This window comes from Pipra filicauda, unplaced genomic scaffold, assembly GCF_003945595.2.
Source record: "Pipra filicauda isolate LSUMZ 115617 unplaced genomic scaffold, ASM394559v2 scaffold176_size3548034_pilon, whole genome shotgun sequence".
Lineage (NCBI taxonomy): Eukaryota > Metazoa > Chordata > Aves > Passeriformes > Pipridae > Pipra > Pipra filicauda.
The window spans coordinates 2,913,140-2,937,004 of record NW_024104283.1 but is presented as its reverse complement, the minus strand read 5'-3'; the positions used below and the strand labels follow the sequence as shown (position 1 = coordinate 2,937,004).

General features: G+C 41.0%; 1 protein-coding gene across 2 annotated transcripts in view; it reads left to right on the top strand.

Moving 5' to 3' along the window:
- The first annotated feature begins 17,504 nt into the window (after window positions 1-17,504).
- Window positions 17,505-23,865, top strand: part of CDK19 (cyclin dependent kinase 19) — a 115,205-nt gene continuing 108,844 nt past the window's right edge. The window contains exon 1 of one of the 2 annotated variants that reach the window (XM_027742135.2): window positions 17,505-17,806. In XM_027742135.2, coding sequence (XP_027597936.1) covers window positions 17,718-17,806 — 89 coding nt within the window. In that variant the 5' untranslated portion in view covers window positions 17,505-17,717. Of the gene's footprint in view, window positions 17,857-23,865 lie in introns of both variants that reach the window. The other variant, XM_027742134.2, reaches the window with a different exon arrangement.

Here is a 23,865-nt window from a genome sequence, read left to right as displayed (position 1 = left end):
CAGTAGATTGGTAGGTTGAGTAGGCAAACATCTGATTAATTTCTGTGGCACTGTTTGGTTAAGGGAAAGGTAAGATCCCCACAGAGTTGTGTTCTCAGGAGGGCTGTTCTACCATTATTGACCTTGGAAACAGTAATCGGTTTCAAACTACATTCATTACTGAATTCTCCTTGGTTTGAGGTTAAAGTCCAGAGGCTGCAGGAGGGTTTGGAAGTATCCAGGAGCATAAGAACACACTTTGGAAGCAAAGAGAACATACAGCACGGATGCAAGGTACTTCTGGATGCTCCTCCTCTTGCTGCCACAAACATGATTACAGTGCACACCGCGAGGAATGGACCTGCAGAACATAAGATCTTCAAAATCAAAATACTAATGTGTATGCACTCACTACATGGCCAGAACAATCTCTCTGAGGTTCCCTTATGCTCTTTCCCTGCTCCCAGAAATTCATCACTTCAGGGCCCCCTCTCCTTTTGAGAACTGCCAGGGAGCACATTGCCAGAGGGTGAATGGCAGGAACCACCTTGCCTGCACTCAGTTAGGAAAGACAAATAAAGGGCGAGGTAGGTGAGACTGTCTGGAGTTAGAGATGAGGTGCATGGCTATCGGGGCAGCTAGTAAGGAGGAGGGAGCTGGGAGTCACAACTGAGAGCCCTGAGGACAAGGATGTTGTACAAGGACATGTGGTCAAGCTTGTGTTGTACAGGGACATGCGGTCAAGCTTTATATGCAAGTGTTTTTACAGAAACTTCTGCTATTTAGTCAGCGTTCTCATTACAAAGCAAACCTATTCTTATGCTAAGGAAATTGCTGGGGTATGATTGTTGTTAACATTAGTATATGAGCACTCAGCACACTGGTAATGTACTCTGCAATTTTCCATTCTCAGGGAGAAAAGCCAAATTGGTACTATAGACAACTTCACAGGAAGTTAATTTTGCAATTTAAATATCCTTATTGAAAGCAAATAAACAAAAAAGCAGTGAGTGAGTATGTAGTGATCAGGAATTTCTCAACACTCTTTGGCTTGTTAGATTAATGGGCTAAACCTGTTAATGTCCTGCTAGGACAACTGTGTCTTTTCACAGAGCGCCAGTATGGTTTCTGTACAGGTAGTCAAAGTTTTGCTGTTTTCCCTGGCTGGGTAGTCAGGCTGGTAAGAAAAGTGGCAATACCTACTGTTCTCAGGGAGGACCGGGAATTACAGCTCTGCAGTCGTGGACATTTGAGAAATTCCAAGAAGGAATTTGAACCTGAGGGAAGGCTTTTTTCTTTTGCTCCATGACTTCTTAATTTGTTGTCTAAAGGGCTGATTGATAACAGATGCACCTATCTGCCTTTCTGTTTTTACTGAAGCATGATGTTTTTCTGCAACAGGATTTTTCCTGTGATCTCCCCAGGATATTTCTCCATTTACCGTATATGCTCCTGGTCAGCATTCTCTGTGCAATAAAGAAGCGCTGGAAGTGTATTTTCTCTTCTTTAACCCATTTTCCCCCTTAATCTGCATCAGTCCTTCAGCAATTATAGAGGCTGCAGTTTTCTAGGACCTTCCCTCAAAGAAGAGATTGTTAGATTTGCTTGGTAACAGGAAAGAGAAGGACTTTGGAAATTCCTGAGACTGCAGGAATTTCTGTCCCCTTCCAAACAGCTTGCCCTGGGTAAAGGCATTGCTGCAGGGACACTAAATTGCTGGGGATTGCCTGTGAGTCCTATGAAAGAGGGAATTGATGTAGGGGATCTTAAAGTACGAGGACTGGAACAGTGAGGACTGGAACAGTGTAGTCAGTGTCAAACTTAGTACAGGAAGCAGTGGTTAGGACCATTGTAATGTCCCCAGCAGTGACAAAGGCCCAGGTATACACACTTGCATATGTACTGGGATGACCCAAGGGCATATCTTCATGGAGTGAAGAAAAGTATGAGAACCTAAGAAAATTATGTGGAGGGATCAAAAAGAATCCAGGAAGATAAAAAGGCCATTTTTCTATGGGCAAAATATGTATTTTGAGGAAATCAGAATTTTTCCCTCGTCTGAAAGCTGAAGAAAAGCAAGCTACCATTAAAAGCCTGTTCCTTTCTTATGCTAAGCCATAGAAGAAAAGAAAAGGCTGTTCCTTTCAAGAGGAAAAAAAGTCAAGTTCAAGCATTGCCACAAAGGAAAAAGCATACCTTTTAAAGTAACATGCAGTAGGACATCCTTAAGCTTCTGTCCCCTTTCATTGATGTATTCGACTCTTTGGAAATCTGTCTCTAATCCCACTGTGTTTCATAAAAAACCTGGCTCTCCACACTGATTCCTGTCCTGCCTTAATACTCTGCTCTCTTCTTGCTCTTCAAAGTTGGGGTTTTTGTTCCACTTCAAGTGTGAGTTGTTTGGGGGAATTATGTTATTCAGGCAACACAAAAGCTGAGTTTTCACATCAGTTTTGTGGTGGAAATAAGAATAGTGATGACAAAAGTTAACACTTTAATTGCAGTAGAGTATGTGCATTTTCATTACAGATTCAAGAGAGTAAATAAAAAGCAACTCAGCACTAGGGAGGTTGACCAGTGGGATGTACTCTCTCCAGTCTCCCCTCATATGCTTTTCATGATGATATACTAATTAAAAGCAAATAGATTTATGATCAGTAGTCTATCTGTAGGTCACAGAAAAACAAATGGTAAGCCATTCCAAGACCTTTTGTACCAGAGAAATGAAAGATACAAAATATTCCTAAACTTGAACAGGGCCTTTGGCTTCTTAGAACTACATCCAGTTTTAATAGAAAATGCAGCTATTAATGTCCTCTCACATAATACAACAGAATGGCTTAAGCAGGACTCTACCAAAAGCTCTGAGTGAGCCTAGTTTAGTCAGATGTTAAATATGATTAACTGCAGTGGCTTTGGATGGCTTAACATTTTATTTCCAACACCTCGTTTCTTACAGTGCCACAATACGTGAGGCAATCTGAAGATAATATGGCTATTGATTTTTTAAAATGACACAAGTGCATTTCATGGAAAACATCAGTATTAAAAAAAAGCAAGAGTATGCATGATTATGAGCAATATATAAGATAATGCAATAAACACAATGCAAAAGTAGCATTGTTAGTACAAGACTAAAGTGGTTAATTTTGCCATGTAATGGCAACTGATAAGAGGGGGACTATACAAAGGTTACCACCGTTTTGAAAAAATGCCAACACACAGCTCAGGTGCTACATTGGTTCAAATGGCAATAGGGATGAGTAACCCCTTATTCTCTGTATTTCATGCTAAATTTCTCAAAGTCACAACTGGCTCTCATGCAAACCTTAAGTCTGTCAGTTAAACAACAAACTATATTCCTGTCAAACCCTGCCTCCAACGTGACTTCTTTCAAGGAATGGCAAAGCCTGTACATAAATTTGGCGGTCCGAGCATTGGGTTTGTTTAGCTCTTCTGGGGCATGTCGCTCCCTGTACTGATTTAACACAGTATGTGTGACTTCATGCAAGTCTGTAGTACAAGTCTGTGGGGGACACACCTTGGAGCAGCTGCTGAGGGTTCCCACATTTTCTGCATAAATGCAGCAGCAGTAGCAGATAGGCATCTCATTGAGATAATGTGAAGGTGCAGGGTCTGCAGTCCCTGGTACAGCACAGCCACATGTTTATCTACTTGAACTCAGGGCAGTGAGGAACAAGTGAAATGCTCTGTGCCAGGAGCTGAGATCATATGTTTTGGAAAAAATAGGGATATACCACTCCCTTATTTTCTATCAACAACAGTGACAGTGCAAGGTGGCCTCTACTATGCAAGAGAGTGCAGGGACAATGGGACCTACTGCAGCTTATCCACCCAGAGTACCAAAGGGTCCGGTTGTTGTGACCTGCTGAGAGGTATGGAGCCATGTTTTATCAAATCTTTTCTGAGACAGGATGTACATCAAGTTTGCTTTGTGTCTTGACTTTTAATAGGAAGTGCTAGTTTTTTTGCTTCAGAGGTAGTCTGTCTTCAGGGTCCTCATGGGTTTCTGACTCCTGAGCTGGGAAACGTGTACATCTTCCATTAAACTGTCTCTTATACAAGGTTATTCTAATGGAAGAAGAGGGAAGGGTAGCCATAATCCCATTAACTCCAGCAGGATTAAGTAATTATTATGGCTGTCAGCATGCAGTCCCAGAATTTGCCCCTAATATGGGATGCCCTTATACAACATACCATCATCATCAGGATATCAGCTCCTGACACCTCTTTTTGGTACTTGTCTGTCAAAATGTTTTTATTCCAGTAAACTGAATCTTGGCTAGAAATAGTAGATGGATTAATGTCTTAATGTACCATCTTTCTTAAGTCTCATCTAAAATTTTTTTAATGCTGTATATAACTTAAATTAAGGAATGAATCTTCTTGCCTGCGTATCCCAGTCTTGCTATTTTTTATATTAGCAGGCCATTTCTTTTATGTATATAAATATATATATAACTTACAGTGGAGATTTCAGAATGACTTCAGCTTCAAATCCGCTGGCTAAGAAAAATATCTGAGTTTGCTATTTTAATGCAGAAATTGTCCCACAGTATAAAATAATTGGATTTGGATTAGCTTTAAGATTACAAAGAAGGAACCTCCTACCAGGATCAGAGTGCTGCAAAATATTTGCGTTCCTAAGACACGTGGAGTGCCTAGGTGGAGCTTTGACCAAGTATTGAACCACTTCTGAAGTCTCTCTGACTGCTGCCTTTGAGAAGACTGTCATTCAGTTCTTAACTCTGTTAGGAATTCAGGTGGCTGACTTGCCCACCATGGGGCCACAGGCACTGGTAAGTGCTCAAAGGTTCATTACTTGCCTGCAAGTATTGGTTCTCCAGGTCTGTTTTGCTTGCACACACCTTTACAACTCACTTCATTCAGCAGGGCAGTAAGTTCTGAGGACTTAGTGAGACATGTGAAAGGAAAGGGAGGAGCACACCTTTATGATGGTATGTGAACACGCAGAAGGCATAGTGCTAAACTGCACCTGAAAGTTACATGCACGAAGCCAATGTACAGATAGAAGCATCAAAGCAGGTAAGCAGCCTTAGCCGTGTTAATGCAATCTTATGATCAGAAAAGTATAATAATTTTGTGTGTTATGTATTTATGCATTAAATATATATTTGCATATAGTAATGATGACTTCTGGCAGGGTTTCTCAAGAAAAATATTTTTAAAATAAGGGGTGTAATTTAAAAATATATTGCGTATTTTGTAATAAATACAGTAACTGAAGGAATTTAATATCAGAAGTTATCTATTTATTCTGCTGTTTTACTTGGTTTGAAGTTATATCCTTTCAAATACGACAAAAGGGCATTCAAGAGACCTGGCTACAGTGGAGGCTACCAGCACACCTCAGAGTTGCTCATTCCATGTCACATGGCATGGGAATAACATAACCTGCAGCCCAACCCTCCCAGCTATGCTACAACTTCATTTGGCCCTGCTCAGTAGTTTTTTTGTTATTCCTTTTGCATCATTTGGCTAATAAAGGCCTCCTAAAACTACTTAAAAATTGCACTATTTTACATTGCAGTGTAATTAGATAAGATTAAATTAAAACAGCTTTGTGAGATTATAAATAGAGATAAGGTACTCATCTTTAATGCTTATATATTGGCTCAGGATGCAACACTACTTCATGCTGTAGATTATGATAAAATTGGTATTAGATAAAATGGTATTAGAGATAAATTTATAGGAATATCATATTGGTGGGAAAAAATCCTTTAGAGTGCTATAAATATGTTTACACAGGGGGGTTACCCACTTAGCATTATTGATTTTCAAATCAATATAGCAAGTATAGTACACATGGTTCTGTGCAGTCAAGGGTTTAGCATGGTTAGATCTGTTTATACTGGTTTAGCCATCAGCAGGGCAGCAGACTGATGTTTCCTTCCTGACATAGCTGGAACTGATGAAGATACAGTGTCTCATTGCTTGTCAGTATACAGCAGCAGGTTACTGCACCCACACCTGCTGTGTAGGTGCTCCGTGGCTCATCTCCTTGGACACTTCACTGGAGGTTGTTCACCAGTTTCCCTGGCATGGAGGGGCCCATTTGGGATCAGGCTGGCAGAACTGTGGGCGAAATGTTTGCAAACAATCAGTGATAAAGGGCTAGGGAGGAGTAACAGCTCTGGATGGAGCAACTGTTTGCAAACTTTATTTGTGCTTATTGTCTAAATGTATAGCCATAAACCAAACAGATAAAAATAGCTCTAAGTCAATGTAAGAGAAACCACACACAAAAATTGAACTTGTTTGGTTAATAGTGCGTGAAATAAGTCCATATAGCTTCTGTATGCAGGAAAGAGCTCCTGAAGGGGATTTTACATGACTTGCCTCCTAAAAGCTCTGCAGTGGTCAGGGCACAGCACTTAAATTTGCTCTTGATACATGATCAGTTTGAGCTGGGAAATCAAATTTCCCATATTCTGGGGCTTTCTTCCATATTTTGTCTTTATTTCCAATATTGTTTCTCATATAGATGTGCAGACCTTCTCTATTACCTCCTTTCTCCGTGAACACATATTACGTGCCCTGGTGCCTGACCAATATGAGCTACAGTCACTGCATATTGCTTCCTCATCAGTAATTTCCCAAATTTGCTCCTCTATTTTCAGTTTATCCAGAATTGGTATGACCACCAGATTGCTTTCAGACCTTAAATTCCTCTTAAACATATTTTTGACACTAGGTGGACTTTCCTACCATTTCAGGGAGCTGACATACTTTCAATGCAATTTGAATTGTTGACAGTCATAAATAAATTCATCAGTAATGCCACTGAGTTCAGCATGTCTTTGTCTTCCTTCCACCAAAGTCATATCAGGGTGAATTTGTGTTCAGCTTTTTTTTTTTTTTCCCTTTTTTCCCCCCTCACTTTTTATGTGTTTTTGAAGGGATAAGGATGACATGTGGTATCAATACTCAAGTGATATCAAGGAAAAGAAATTACACACAAAATAAAGCACGCAATTTTATCAGACTTTAGAACAGGTATCATGTTACCTTCACTATGCCAAAACCAGTTCTTTTGGTATCTGAATTTTGAGAAGATACAATCTAGGATATTGGAAACGTGAAAAAAGAATGCGCTTAATAAAAGCAGAATATACAGTCATACATACATTGCATATGATTCTCATTTGTGGATGTTTATGTAGAAGATCTTTCATATGCAGGAAGTCCTAAAGGCAGTTAAAATATTGCATTCAGTAGGGTTGTATAGAATGAACCTATTAATTTTTTCTTTTTTTTTTTTTTTTTTAATTTTAATTTACAAATAATCCTCCCTAGGTTCTGACAAGGAACTACAATTATATTTGTTTGGGAAATGATGCCTAACTGCTGAAGCAGAGACAGTTAAAAAAGACACGTCCTAGCTCCTGAAATGTGATCCCAGTCTCTACTAATTTCTGTATGAATCTAAATAAATCAAAATCACTGTAGTTTTTCTGCTCTGATACCACTAAATGACTTTGGAGATTTCCCTTGAATGTTGTAAATGGTATGGAAACACCCCAGACCAATATTTTGCGTATTGCCCTGACCTTCCATCCTTAAACTTTCTTTATAAACTACTGGGAACTGTATCTATTACATTGTCAAAGGGTATTTCTCTGTGATTGTAAGCCTCAGGAAACAGGGCTTAGGTGATATACTGTTTGCCTACCCATCTTGTCAGACTCAATCTAATAACTTTTCAGTCTATCATTTCAGTTACGTTTGGCTCAGAAATAGAAAACTTCAGGCTATGAAATTCCTCCAAGTTTTAAGAAACATAACAGCTCAGTGAAGGAAGACTACTTCCTTGAAATTATTACTGTGAGTGAAGGGCTGCTGCCTGAGCTCAAAGGTTGTTTATTATGTTGAGTTTGCTGGCAGCCAGCACATGCCCAGCTGAAAAGCAGCCACATCCCCTTGGTTCTCATCCAGCTGGTAGCTGGGTGGCAGGAGGAGGGAGCTGTGGACACTGGGGGAAGGGAAGATTAATGATGGGCAGGGAACCTGAGGTGTGGACACCAGGACAGAATGAAGAATGGGACAGGGATCCAAAGAAGTTAGGGCTTCATTTCAGACACTTCTTAAGAGAACAACTTGATCTCTACCTGGGAATGATTAGAATCAAAAGCAACTCATCAAAATTAAGCAGACTGAAGTGAGCTTGGCATTTAGAATAGATTCTTAGCATAACCAGCACAATGGTCACCATTTCAACAAATTATCTTAGTTTGTCTTCTTTTCCTTAAGCATCCAGTTCACCACACAGTGTTCAGGAATTCACCACTGAGAACAAATTGGTAATCTGATGCCAGTCTACTGCTATTGTTTCTGTTACCACTGATAGCACAATTATTTCAAGCATGCTTGCTTCTGTAACAAGCATGCTAAAGTTACAGCTCCTGGCTTTTGTCTTATGCCAAAGAATCCATTGCAAGTGATGGACTCGATAGGTTACATGAAAAAAGTTTTGTTTGCACTGGCAACTATCATTTTGTAATAATGAAGTAAAAATAATAATAAAGTAATAATTAATACTCATAGTGCCCACAGTTACCAATTAGATTTGAGGCAGTCCGATTAATGATGTCTAAATATGACTGTTCCTACTTCATAGACACAAGAACTGAAACACATATGATGTATTTCTTCCAATGCTAAAAATGTAGTTTGGAACAGATTTTGGGATAAACATGTCTCTATTAACTTACTCCTGAAGATCCATTTAAAGAGCATATTAAATTCACTTCCTAAAATTTAGGTCTCCTTATTCTGAGATGACAAGCAAACAAACAAAAAAACAACACAACCTTTCTGTGTTTTTTGCTTCCAGACAGTCCTGAAAAGCTCATGCACGCATAAAATTCAAATTTATACAGTTCCTCAGAAATCACAGGAGAGGTGGAGGAGCCTGTTTTACCAAAAGTTTACCCAAGGGTACGAAAACTTCATTCAGAGGAAGATTTTGGTTTGGCTGTCATGATATCAGACTGTAGCTGTGCAGAATCAAACAGAACTGTTTGAGATTAAGGAAGATGAGAAATGAAAGCTCAAGTTCATGTGACATCTCATCACGCTAAAGAGAGAGCAAACTCTAAATTGGCATTATAGGCCGTTGTTAAGGATTCTGCTGGAGAGTAGAGTGGGTCCAAGGTGGTAGGGGAATTTTGGGTTCAGTGACCTCAGTTTGTTTGCTCTTTCTGAGAGCTGGACACGCACAAGGTGCAGAACTTCCATACTTGCACTGCCTGCTCTCCGGCATATGGTATAGCTCTTGCAGAAGCCACATATGAGCTTCATGTCATTTAAGAGCTATAGGTTACCTATGCCTGCATTAGAGGTTGGAAGAAGCAGCATATTTTGTTCAGCTGGTTCACACAACAGGAGCTGTTATCAGTTTGTTAATCCTTTTGAGATCCATACTGACTTCTTGCTGACACCAGCAGATGGGAAAACCAAAATAAACTGTGACTTCTTCTACCTAATCCCTAACCATAGGGATTTGGTAGTTTCCACATTCAGCATAGAAGAAGGGAGCCATGGCAAAGCAATTAGTCTAGTAAGATGCATCCCACTTCCTTCTCATTCAGCTTTCCTATGGACGGTGGTTGATGCTGGCCAGCCACTAAACACCTACCAAGTTGCTCACTTACCCTGAGGTGGGGTGGGAGAGAAAACCAAAAGGGCAAAAGCAAGAAGGTGGCATGGGTCAAGATAAAGACAGTTTCATAAGTCACACCTCCCACCACAGATTGAAGCCCAGCCAGTCTGCAAGGAATGGCAACTTTGCAAAAACTCCCCCCGCCCCCCAGTTTCATAACTGGGAATGATGTTACATAGCGTGCAAGATCTCTTTGGTCAGCTCATGTCAGCCTACGTGCTGCGGGGGCAGAGTGAGAAACAGAAAAGGCCTTGATGCTGTGCGAGCACTGCTCAGCAATAGCTAAACATGAGTGTGTTATCAACATTGCTTTGGTCACAAAACTAAACCACACCACAATACAGGCTGCTGTGAGGAAAATTAACCCCATTCCAACCAGACACAACACACTATCAGAGGCTACCGGGAATCAAGGACACTTTATCCTTCAAAGAAACATTAACGTGGCAATTGAACACACTTCATCTTAGGTGCATTGATTTAACAATTTTGATTGCCCCTATAGACACTCAGTGTCTATGTGTAAAATTGGAGTGAGGATAAGACAGAAGTTAGCGATATGAAGTTAATCAGCAGCAAGGGCATTCACATTCTGTAGTAAGAGCAGCTAGTGATTGTCTGTGGAAACATCATCCCCATACTTCCCTTGCATCTACTCTTGTTTCTGCATCTTCTGTGAAGCTAAAGTCTCAGTCACCTTCTCCTTGATACTTTACCCATCCAGAAGCACTGTAGGGATTTGACAATAAAATTTTTGACGTCTGTTGGCAAGGCTTTAAAAAGTATTTTTTCTTTAAAACTCAGTGCCCAAGTCTTTTCTATATATGGAAATATCAATAGGAATTTGACTCAGGATAATCTCTTTTCTTCTGAGTTGTACTGGCAATATTGTAGCGCGAAGTACAAAATGATTTTGGTGAGTTGTTTTTTTAGGCTGACTGAAATTTGGCTGAGAGCAAATTTTTTACTGTTTGATGGACATAGCTAGTAAAGCTAAGTGATAGTTTTAGTAGTACTTTAATCCAAAAGTTTTCCTAAGGATGGGGAAGTATTCTGCCTTGCATTGCAGGTAGAAAACCTGGTGCCCTAAAAAACAGAACCATGCAGGACAATGGAACTCCTGGTTCCTGATCTCATTAGACCATCTAGATTTCTTTTAAAATTCAGAGTTGCTCAACTTCTTCAGCATAGTGAGCCAGCAGCCAATGCTGTCATTTCCTATTTGACGGTAAATACAGTTCTGGAATCTAGATAATTTAGGATTTTGCCACTGAGGCACAGATGGCGTTAGAAAATAATAAAATTAGGGTGGAAATAAGAAAACCAGAACTTCAGTAACTCTCAGCATAGGAGTTCTTAGGTTTTTCTAAATCTAATTCCACAACAGTTTTACAAAATCATTCACAGGCAGGAGAGATTCAGCTCTTTGATCATTTATTTCTTTTGTTAGCACAGCTCCTCAGATTCTAACAAACTATGTTCTAGTGAATTCCTGAGCTGGAAGTTTCCTCTGGACTAGTATACAATAGCTGCAAATGACATAGTATTAATTAAATATGCCTTTTTTCTCAAATTTATTTTGTACTGTTTATCACCCCCCCAATCATTTTTCTTCCCAGCTAACAAATGTATTTAGCCTGTTCTCATAGGATCATAGTAATGGCTGTAGTAGATGAGACCACAGGCCCATGTAGCATATGATAAAAAAATATCCAAAAAGGGGAAGGAGGTAGCAATAATCCCTTCTGTATGCCTTCCCATCTTCCAGTAATCTGAGTCCTGCAGGCTTGCTAAGACATTGGTAGTATTTTGTATTTAAAAGCTGCTAATGTATTTGTATCCCCTCATTTTGCCATTTCAATTTTCTGAGTTTTGGTCATCCAATCCTGAACATTACTGTAGTCCTTCTATATGGGCTTTGAGATGGGGTAACTAGAACGGAAAGCAACACACGTAGTGCACCACAGTTATATACAGAGTAATATAAATGTGCTTTACATTATGTTTTGTTATCTTTTTCTTAAAAAAGTTTACCTTTCTTGTGCTATTAATAACTTCTGAGCACTGAACCTTTGTTCAGAGAACTACTCACAGTGACTTTAAGGCTTTTCCTGGCTGATACTAGCTTTCAGAGTTCATCATCATGTCTGTATGTTTTAACCCCCATGTGCATTACGCTGCATTTTAGAACACTGCTTTTCAACTACTCACACAGTGTTGTGGAAACCTCTTGCAGTATTTTTCAATCAGCTTTAGATCTGAATTATTAGATACGTTCCTCAAATGTTGTCACGTTGTCATTCATGCCTTTTCCCGGTTCCCTTATGAACTGTGAACAGTTCTGTGTCAGGTATGAATCCTTGTGGAATAATCCTTCTGTCGTGAGAACTCATGGTTTATTTTCATCTTTTGTATTTTTTCTTTTAACTGGTCAGTCCATGAACTGAGGGTCCTTCTTATATCACACAGAATAGAAGAGACATGGGAAAATAAGGACGGAAAGAAAAACAAGAAATCTAATTTCTCATTATATTAATGCTACCTTATCTACAAAATTTCTGACAGAGGTTGATCTAATATTTTCTTAAAAATATCTCATGATTTTAATTTTAATCTAACGATTGCATAGTATCTTCAGACAATTAATTACATAATTGTCTTTATCACTCAAAGATTTTCCTATATATACGTCTCACTTGGTACAACTGATGTTTATTTCTTGTCCTATGTCTCCTACCCAAAGAAGATTCATTACCATCCTTTTGAACATTTAATGTTGAAAACACTTGTAACCACAATCTGTTTGGCTAGGAGCAACACTAAAGAATAATAGCTCTGTATGTATAAATTACATATCTTCTATAGACTGTCATAGAATGCTGTTCTGTAGCTGTAGCTTGTATTTAGGATTCAGCCAGTACAGTGGTATAAAACATATTATATCCAAGGAAAAAATTGAAAACATAAGAGTAAAACTTGATGCAGTTCAGGTTATCTGTTTAGCAGAGTTCTACTTCTTCTGTGGGACTGAATCTAACTGCAGAAAGCTATCAGACAGAGCAGTTTTGCTGTATTCTCTTTTATATCCTTCAAAGATAATTAAAGCAACTTATTTCCTTTTTTTATGACATGCTACTGTCCTTTCCAGTGGATTCTACAGTAAAGTTTAGTATTATTTAACCTCTGAAAACTTTTAACGACAGGCAAGGAGATACCACAGATGGAATATGGTGGTGTTAGAATGAGGATGCTGACAATGCAGGAATATTGAAATCATGTATACCAACAAAGACAAGACAACTCAGTTACACTGACTGTGCAGCTCCAAAAGATGAAATTTTAGACTGCTATATTCAGAATAAGAGTTTATGCTTTCTCCATAATTATGGGCAACTTCAACATTTTTGGAATTCAAGGCTTTCTCTAAATCTCTGCTTTGGAGGTATTGGCTTGCCGTCTAAACCAGCTTTCATGCTGATTCTCAAATGTGAACACAAAGGCATTAGTTAATCGTATCCTCTGGTTTGTTTGGGTTTTTTTCTGTCAAACTGAAGCCGATCCACAATATTGCATGCTGCTCCTCAAATGAAATAAACTCGTGCATCTTGCATTACAATTCACAGGGAGTAAGTGGATATCCTAAGAAAGATATACATGTGATTACACTAGTTGATCAGCAATAAGTATGAGGTATAGTGGCATAATGATGAACTGGCACACTGAGCAACACAGAATTATTTCACTTTTACTTTGCTGTCTCCCACTGTTTTTTAATTGTTGAATGCTGAGTTACCTTGTTTTCGTCAGGTAACTGTTCACTCTTGCCAGTCTGTAAAGAGAAGACAGAGAATAGCTTTTGTGAGGGTTTTCTTTTTCTCAGGAAAAAAATACAGTGTAAAGTAGTACAGACTTTTCTGTGACCAGGTTCTTGGATTACACTCAAGAAAAACAGCACAAGGTTTCTGGTTTAGTACTATTTGGATTATGGCACGATAAAAATGAATTAAAAAAATCCCCAACAAAACAGAGTCAGTGAAATAATTATACCATGAGTGCAGCATTCAGCATTCCCTCCATTCTGAGCATGCTCCTTAGATTTACTGTAAAATCTTGAGAGAACCCCCCAGTTATGTACTGTGTTTTTAAAACTATATAATAAGGTTAATACTTTTACTACAGGAGTTTAGAAGTTAATTGACATAAAAGATTTCAAAATTCAGAGTTTTACTGGGAATGATAACATATGAACTTACAGCCAGTTGAAGACTTTCTAATCTATTTCTATTAGAAATCCTCTGGCATATTGTCCCACTTTCACTGGGCTCTTCTCACTCTCACACTAATATGTTTAAAAATCCCAAGTATATTTCTATATTTTTTGGAATAGAACTGTTTTTCTCTGCTTCTGTAGAGATGAAAGTATAGTTCATGTGAGACCTCTATTCATTCTAAATTTTCTCTGCTTGTATCCTTCAGACTCCTGACATGCATCCTTTCACTCTTAAATGAATCAACGTTGGTTTTAAATGTGACTGACATAAGTGAACACTGAGTGTGTATGTTTATTCATATTCCACTCAAGATCTACTGGAAAAATGCTGCCTTGATCCCTAAGAATCAAAAAATTCCCACTAGATTAAAAAGTAAAAGCTTACAAAGAGAATGAGTTAAGAAAAGGTGCAACTACTTCCAGATGTGGCCTAGAAGAGTTAAAAAAAAACCCCCAACACCTATTTTTTGGTCTCACTAATACATGAAGAGAGAACTGTAAGAGATTGCTCATGAAGCAAGTTGAAAAGAAAACAGGAATGTATTTTAAGTGCAAGGCAATCTACAAAGAAGAAAAATGGTCTGTATGTATCACTTTCTTGACATTGAAGTATTACAGTCCAAATTCTTCCTTTTTACATTAGAAGTTCATGTCTTACTTGTCTTGGAGATCTCTTTAGAGAACTGGTGAGAATATTCAATTCCTCAACTTTCAGTCTTGTTTAAAACACCTTTCGCCTCCAACAATCCAGGCACTACTTAACCACAGTGACTTGAGATTTGGAGGAAATGGTGATTCTAATGAGTGACAACCAGGCATCTTCAGTTAGGCTGGCAGGCTGAAAAAAATCATGCTTGCACTCTGCAAGCCTGTAATCTTCTGTTTTCTTTGCTGGTGCTACTTAGACTTTCTGTATCAGCACAATTAAACAAATGAGAGGGTATTGCATATTAAAAATGCTACAGTCATTTATCTTCTGACCAGAAGCAATAAAATTAATTAAACACCTTTTTTAGAAAGGGAATGCTATTAAATACATATTAGCAGTATCACAACATTCTACTAACTTAGAAGAGCAATGGAAATGTCACAGTACTGTTCTGTTTCTTTCTCTCAGATGATTTACTCTCATTGCTCCATAAATGGCTGCTTGCTGCTGCTGCTTCTCCTTTGGAGCAGCAGCAAGGGCCAAAACATTTACTGGCAAAGCACAGTCACTTTATGGAAGAAGGGATAAAATGGTTGCTTGCAACACTAGGGTACAGTATAGGGTATAGGGGAAATTAAGCTACCTTGGCTTACAAATGCCAGCCTAGCTGGGCTTCTAAAATGGGGGGTGCTGTTAGCCCTCTCTCACTAGTGCTATGGACTTACAAGGAGTTATAATAAAGACAGTCTTGTCAGTACATGGTGGAATTGAAAGAGTAAAAACAAAAGCCTTAGTGGTGAAAATGGGCAATAATGGCTACTGTTTTGGTCAAAGAGGGCAATGCAAACTACTTGAAGAGTTTATTATTACCAACAGCAAGGCAGTCCTTATTCCTGTTGATGTCAAAACTGGCTGAATATATCTGGGTAGAGTAACCTATAAGCTTGCTTTTTTCAGTCTGTGTCGCTTTCTTCTAAGTGTTGGCTTTGAATTCTAGGTGACCAAAGTTGTGAATACTTTGCAAAATTTTAAATGGTGAGTTCTGATTTTAGCAAATGTCTTTAAGGTTGACACTGAAAGATCAGTGCTGTTCGTCCTCCTGTTTAGGAAAATTGCCATTTCATGATCGGGCCTTGTTCAGAAATATCCACATCTGCAACTGCTGAGAAAAGCACTTGCAGTTCTCTGCAAAATACTATTTTGGTAAAGGAGTGATGAAATTTTCTGAGAATTTGGGTTGCTAGTTACCTGGCACTAGGGAAATTCTGAATCATCTATTGCCTTCTGGAAGAAATAATCACCTCAAAATGGTTACACTCTTGCCTTTCCCTGAGAAGCAAACTTCTAGTTACGACTTCATGACTTAGCTATGCACCAGTAATCATATATAGCGTGATGGTGCAGTTGACATCTCCCTGGGCTTTGTCAGCAATGACAGCTTCTCATCAGCTCAGCTCCTCCACCCCTCCCATCTGGCATGTGGAAAAACTTTCTATTGAGGTAACTAACGCTGGCTGGGCAGGTGATGAACCAAGACCGTTCCTGTATATGGACAGCTTCCATTTGTACTTTCCCCTCCTCTAATTTAATTCTGCTTCATTCGCTTGCTGCTGACTGTTGTACTCTAATGTTGAATTCACAAGGTGGGGAGTGTCACTTGCTTCTAGGCCAGGATGTAACCTTCAGGTTGTGTAAGGTCACCTCAGGGGTGACCTTATCATTCTCAACAACTATCTGGAAGGAGGTTGTACCTAGCAGAGGGTCGACTACTTCTCCCAGGTAACTAGTGATAGGACAAGACTGCACAGTCTTAAGCTGTGCCAGGGCAGGTTTATGTTGGACATTAGGAAGAATTTGTTCACAGAAAGCGTGATTAGACATTGGAATAGGCTGCCCAGGGAGATAGTGGAGTCACCATCCCTGGACGTGTTTAAGGAATGACTGTATGTGGCACTTAGTGCCATCATCTAGTTCACGTGGTGATGTTCAGTCACAGGTTGGACTCGATAGTCTCAGAGGTCTTTTCCAACCTAATTGATTCTGTGGGGTTTTTGTGGTTCTTCGTATTTGTAGCTCTGCGTGGCACTTCCATAATGCAAATATGCCTGCACAGTGATGCTTTTCACAGAAATACCCCTGAAAGGCCGAGACATAATGTTAAGAGGCTTGAATGTTTCTGCGATCTCAAAATACTTCGCATGAAATCTGAACCTCACAGCAACGCCGTGTTTTGTCTAAAAATCTGCTTGGGGCTGAAGGGGCATAGCCTTGCTGTGGCATCGGATCATAAAGACACAGCAACACGCCTGGGCTGTATCTGAGCGCAAACGCTGTATCCCCCCCCATATTCCTATGAACGGTCGGTTTATTTAGCAGCACCTGGCTCTACTACGCCCCTGAGAATTCCGTTTCCAACATGGACCCGCCACTCCACAGCCCCCGGGGCCGGGATCGGCCCCGCCCCACCCGCGGCACGGCGGGGCGGTCCGACCAATCAGAGGGCAACAGCCTGCAGGGGGGCGGGGCCAAGCCGTGAGTGGCAGCTGGCGAGATAAACAAGTTGCCGCACTATTCAGCGCCCCACAGCATGGGGTCCGTGTCCTCCGTCCTTTCCGCCCTACATCCCTCCGTCCCTTCCTGCCAGCCAGAGGCGCCGCGTACGGCCGCGCTCACCGCTCCCGCCTCTGACCGCAATGTGAAGAGTCAGCAAGTTCCCGGCGGCCGCTGAAACGCTCCGCTGTCTCCGGGGAGGGCAGTGCGCCGACGCCGCCCGCCCGATGCCTCCCGGGGCATGCCGGGAGTTGTAGTTCTGGCGCCGCGGCGTTCCCGCCCGCGGCGGCGGGGCAGGCGCCCGCAGCCGCACTACGACTCCCGGCAGACTTCGCGCCGCGCCGCGAGGAGCCCAGTTGAAGCGGGTGGCGGCGGCGGAGCGCGCCCCCTCCCCCCCCCCGCCGAAAAGCCCCAAACCAAAACAAAAACAAACCGCCCCCTGTCCCCCCCCCGCCCGCCGCCCCCGCCGAACCTCGGACATGGCGGCGCCGGGAGGGGGCTTCGCCAGCCGCGGGTGCTGATCGGGCCGCCGCGTCCCCCTGCCCGCCCGTCCCTCCCCGCCCATGGGCGAGACATGGACTACGAGTTCAAGTCGAAGCTGGCGGCCGAGCGCGAGCGGGTGGAGGACCTGTTCGAGTACGAGGGATGCAAGGTGGGCAGAGGCACCTACGGGCACGTCTACAAGGCCCGCCGCAGAGACGGGTAAGGGCCGCGCCGAGTACCCTCTTCCTTCCTCCCTTCTCCCCCCCCGCGCCGGCGCCCTCCCCTCCTCTCTCTCTCCGGAAAGTTTGTGGCAGCGCGGGGGCTGGAGCGCTAGCCCGCCCGGCCGTCCTCCGCCCGCGCCGGGAGCGGGCCCTGGTGCTCCGGCCCCGGGGGTCGGTGCCCGGCTGCTCAGAATCACAGTCAGTTAGGTTGGAAAAGACGTCTGAGATCATCAAGTCTAACCTATGACCGAACACCACATTGTCAACTAGACCACGATACTGAGTGTCATGTCCAGTCCTAAACATCTCCGGGGACCGTGACTCCACCACATCTCAGGGCAGTCCATTCCAATGTCTAATCACGCTTCTTGTGAAGAAATTAGTCTGAATGTCCAACCTAAACCTCGTCCCGCTCTGTCCCCGCTCGCACTCCATCCCTGGTGGGGCGGCGAGAGCAGGCGGTGCCCTGTGGTCGCCTTTAGATTTTCACGCCGTGTTTCAAGTCGCTGCCTTTCATCTTTTGTGTGACCGCGTTCGTGCTTTGACGTTCTGCTTCGAGAACTCGCAGGGGCTTGGGAAGCGAGCAAGTTTGATGCAAGGAGCACCTGGCGACCGACTGCCACTCCCCGGATGCTCCCGCCCGAGCGGCCCGGGAAGCTCCCGGGGCGTGTGTTGGTCCCCGGTCTGGTCCCGGCCCCCGCTACCCCGCTGAAGCCAAAGTCGGACAGGCTTGGCTTGATGGCGTGTCTGGGACACTCCTTGCCGGCAGAACTGGCGGCTTCTGCCCAGTAACCTACACACAGGTGTGTAGGAGGTGTGTCTTCATCGGTTTCCCATGAGAGAGCACGATACACTTGTCCCCAAACACCTTGCTGGTGGCGTGATCCAAAGAGATCATGTAGCCATTAAGTCCACATATGTTGGCTAAGCAAGGGTTCCTTCCCTTCCCTGGGGAAGAGAGAGCTGGCACCATGGGGTAGATATTGCATGGATGCACTTCCACAGACTGTGGTTGAGAAAGCGATGGGGAGCTCAGATTGCAATTTGGGATTGCTTGGCTGGTGTGCAGTTGTTGAAGGGGAGCAGTCCTGGGGTGTGAGCAAGGCTCTTGCCCAGATGTGGGTTCCAAATACAACCTTTTGCTTTCAGAAGAGCCATTAAGCCCTTTTTCACTGTGCAGTGTGACTAGTGCACAAACACAGGCTGCGTTTGCAGAAGTGTTCTGAACATACTGTAAAGTTCAATAAAATGTACTTGCAAATTAGAGGTGAGCCCTTTCTATCAGAAAGCTAAAGGCTAAAGACTTCCATTATAGCCAACTGAAACTTTGAAAAAGAAGAGACTAAATGTGAAAAAATGACAACTTTTAAATAAAATTTTGGAATTGGTTAATGGAACGCTGCTGCTTTAGATTAGTAGAGAAGTTCAGGGATTTTTTTGTAGGAGTAAATTGCATTCATGTGCAACGACAGTTTAAACTCTGAGTTAAAAGGCTGTAGTATCAAAGTGATTAATAACTGAAAGGTAGCACACTAATTCCAGTGGAGGATTAAATACCAGGGAACGAGCTCTGATTCTTGCTCTGCAACCTTAGGAATAACCTTAGCTAACTTGAAAAGGAAATATTAAAGCTTTTCCAGGTATTACAGCTGCCACTGAACTCTTCCAATATTTTTGGGTTAAGTGGTCATGGTTTTCTCTATTTTTTTAAAGTTTTAATTAATTTATTATCTCTATATATTAGATATATGAAAGGAAGCGATAATAAAACCACCAAAAATGCTAGTTAACTGTTTTTTGCTGTTCTTTGATATTGTAATCCTAGAATTACTCCTTGTAAGAACAGCATAAAAAAGGCAGAGCTGTGGGTTTACTGTTTTACGAAAAAAAAAAAAAAAAGAACGTTGATGTCTGTTTCTAACTTACTGGTTTGATTTCCATCATGTGCAATGGAAAACCATCGCAGGAGTTACATGGGTGCTACAAGGCACCATAGAGGACATATCTTCAAAATGCCTACAGTAGTAATAGTATTACAAATGCAAATAGATAGTAGTAAAGCAGAAGTAAACATGATAAAAAGATAACTTATGTGTTAGAGCTGGGAGTAATCAAAGGGAGACCTTGAGCCGTTAAGAAAGGTAACTTGTAAACGGAAGTGGAAAGTTTCAGTGCTGTCCAATAGATTGATATGGCACACGTTCAACTGTACTCATTAAACACTCATTAAAGTAAAAACTGAAGCTTTACTTCATGGAGCTTGGAAACTGGCTTATTCTTTTTGTTTGTTAGTTTGTTTTGTTTTCATTTTTATGGCATTAGTGAGTTCACTCTTAGTTGCTTTTGTGTAACTTTAGGACCTTGGATGAAAGTAGGATGTGAACAAGTTAGAAAAAAAATTAGAAAACAACCAGAATCATGAAGATAAGATGATTTCCTTATGTAAATACCTAGCTAAAGTGTATCTGTGAGTTGGGGGATATTTAGCATTAGTTCTTTACTTTAAGGGGTTTTTAATGACAGAGAGAAACTTCTTCCACTGTTGGCAACAGAAACCTAGCAGTGGTGGATACTTATTGTGTGCTGATCACTGAGGCATTTTGAGCCTCGTGTAAAGGAATTCTTCTATGGCTGGTCATAGAGGCTGTTTCAGTGTTTCCAATTTGCAAGGCAGTCCTGTATAAAAGGCAGAGATTCTGGCTACTTGATTCATATAGTCAATTTACAGTCTCGGGGGCCTGAGGGCAATAAAAACCTTGTAGCTCTGCAGAAATTCCACTGAGAGCCTGTCACTTCACATTTCAAAAACTTGGCCTATAAAGTTTATGAAATAGTAAAATGTGTTTATATGGAGCTTGGCAAGCTGTTTGATAAAATGCTTGTAAAAAAAGCGGTTGCATTGCTTAGATTTCCATTAATGGTTTGGGCATAAAGCAGTTTTTTGACAAAGTAACAGCTTAGTTTGGCTTTTTCAACCTGGAGTAGAATATCATTTGGACACATTTCTAGTGAGCTGACTGATTTCTCTGAAAGTTTTTTTTTTTTTTTCAAATAGACACTGAGATTGGAACAATGTTGGTGTGACATTTCCATGCACTGCAGGAACAAGTTTTTAAAGACATTGAGGACCTGAGCTTCTATTTACTTCAGTAGTGTTTGTGTGGTCTGATGAGGTCTAGAGGTACTACCTGTGTTATACATTTAGCTAAATTAGGCACCCGGGTTTATGAAACTTTCTTTAATATCTTTGTAGTCTGGAAGGGGTAGAAAATAGGTATTTATATAAGCTGTCTAATGGTTTATTTCAGTGTACACTAGAACTGGACCAGTGGCTTTGAGGGTGTAATTTGTGATATAACACTCATGATTGCAGTTCTGTTGTCAATGTCAAGTTCTTAGCTGTTTTTTTGGACATATCCATGTCTGCCTGGTAAAACAAAGAATGCAGTTTTTCCAGTTATGGTTAGGAAAATGTGGTTTTGTTTCATGCCTTACCTCTCCTTGTTATGTTCCTTGCCACTTCTTTGATCACAGTTTAAGCTACAGTATTGTTCATAGTTATTTTCACTTCCTGTATCTCCTTTGCATACAAGGGGCAATTTTGAAGATGAAGCAAGGTTTGGAAATTCTGCAGTTTGTTGTATATGGCTAAATTATTTCATTTTACTCTTTCAGAATGATCAGTCTTTAGGTCCAGGCTACTGCAAAGTATTTCTGTTCCTACACCAGGATGTCAGTTCACCTGCAGGAGGATATATGCGTGAGTCAGCAAGCTTAAAAGATACCACTGCTGGTTTGTCAGGAGTGCAAGGAATAGTGGGATGCATGAGTCAAGTAGAAAATAGGCCACTCTGTTCCTCCTTCTATAGCAGTGACAGGAGATGCAACACTTGCAAAAGCTGAAATCTTCATGTGAATAAAACCGTTCTAGTTATTGCTGCTTCTGCTTACCTTTAAACAAAGAGTTTAAAGGAGCCAACTTTCTCTCAATCTATGGTTATTTTATTTTTCTTTGACTCGCTTCCTGGGTTTGGGCAACAGAGGTTATTAAAAATATTACTTGTATAGCTACTTGGAAAGAAAAAAATATTTGTAATTTTATTTTAATCTGTACGTTTCAAAACACCTTTCAAAAAGCAAGTATGTGCTTTTTAATCTTGTTATGGGGGGAATGACAGAAATATGGAGTGATCAGCTTTCAGAATGATGGCAGCAGAAGGGGCAGGATTTGTACCCTGGGCAGTTCCCAGGCTCACCACCTGCTCAGTAGCTGGTGCTGCCCTGGCAGACCCTTTTGCCATGTTACTCTTTGGCAAGTATGAAAGGTTTGGCACTACCCTGTACTGTACAATGTATCAGCTGAACAAAGTGTATAGGTTTAAATGCTACTGTAGTAATATACTTTTTTAAAAAAAAAAAAGAAAAAGCCACTGTTTGTAACTTGGCAGGTTACTTTATTATTTGACAGTTGCAGGTACATTAACAATACAGTTGGTATAAAACAGGCTTCACTTTGGCTGCCTAATATGGAATCCCCTTTTGGAAATTGGGTAACAGTGACTCAAGTCCAAAAATGTGGCATACAGGCATAGGAAGGGGAAGACAAATGAAATATTCTTTCCCTCCTCTCTGCCCTATTTTTCAGTACTGGAAGTTTGTAACTGAGGAGGAGAGTCTGTTTTCCTCCTTGGAGTGATGCTGGTGTGCAGTGTCATTGATGTAAAGTTCTTAACTTACAGCTTCCAAGTCCACATAAAAGTCGAGTGCCCCATTTTTGACAGTGCTCAAGGTCAGGTTGGATGGGGCTTTGAGCCCTGGTCTAGTGAAAGGTGTCTCTGCACATGGCAGGGCAGTGGGAACTAGATATTTTAAATTCCTTCCTACCCAAACTGTTCATTGAAAGGCAGGGCATCGGAAGAGAAAGAAGGATGAATTACATAGCCAAGACAAGTATATAATCTAACATAGAAATGCTGCTTGTGGTTCTGGCTGTGTAACCTTTTTTGTTTTAGTTTTTTTACTTGATGAATCTTATTCGTTTGAAGCAGAAGTCAGGAAAATATTGATTAAGAGAGAAAAAAATAGCCTGCTGTGAGGCATGGCTCCCTTGGAAGAGCAGAATTTCTTCTGGGGCAACTCGCTGTATTTGTGGTTTCTGCTAATATCATTATGTTGTTCAGATGTTGAATCCAGTCACACTTATGACTCATATCGCTGTGGTGTTAGAAAACTTTAAGTGTAGAAGCAGCAAAAGTAATCCACTCGATCTCTTAAATCAGTATTCATATAGCAATTAATTTGTTTACTGTTCTCCCCACATTGTTCTTCTGTAGAACTTAAATTGCTTAAAAACTTAAATAGCAGATGTGTGTCAGGAGAGGAAACTTGCATTCAAATGGTAGAAATGAACAATGTTGGTGGTAAAATCACAGGGGAATGAGGACATGAGTACTGCAGTTACGTTTGCTGTTAGGAGGGAGGAAACTCATTGATATGGTAAGGATTATACTCTCTTGAATGTGAAACTGGAATATTATGTAGTGATGCGAGTTCATACTTTTAAGATATTAAGGGTCTATAATAGTTTATGTTTTTATGTCTTATTTCCTCTATTTGACGTTGTCTCAAATGTAAGTAATGTGAGTGTTCAGCTGCAATTGCTGTTTACTAATGTAAACCTGATAGAGGCTAAATCACAGAATTATTGACCAAAGTCAGAACGCAATGTATTTGATCCTGAACAATTACCTCTCTACAGCAAAATCTCTTATCAGTTATGGTACTGAAAGGCTGTGGTTTGCTTCCCACTTCCTTTTTTCTTTTCCCTGATGAAACTCTTTATCTTGAAGGTATAAAACAGCTCAAGGTTTTTGTGCTGAAGGTGTTTATGCCTCGCTATAATCTCTCAAAAGCTAAGTAGACCTAAATACTGTATTTGCCTGTATGAAAATACTTATTACCACTAAATGCTCTCTCTATGCGTGAGGAGAAGCAGCAGAACTAAACC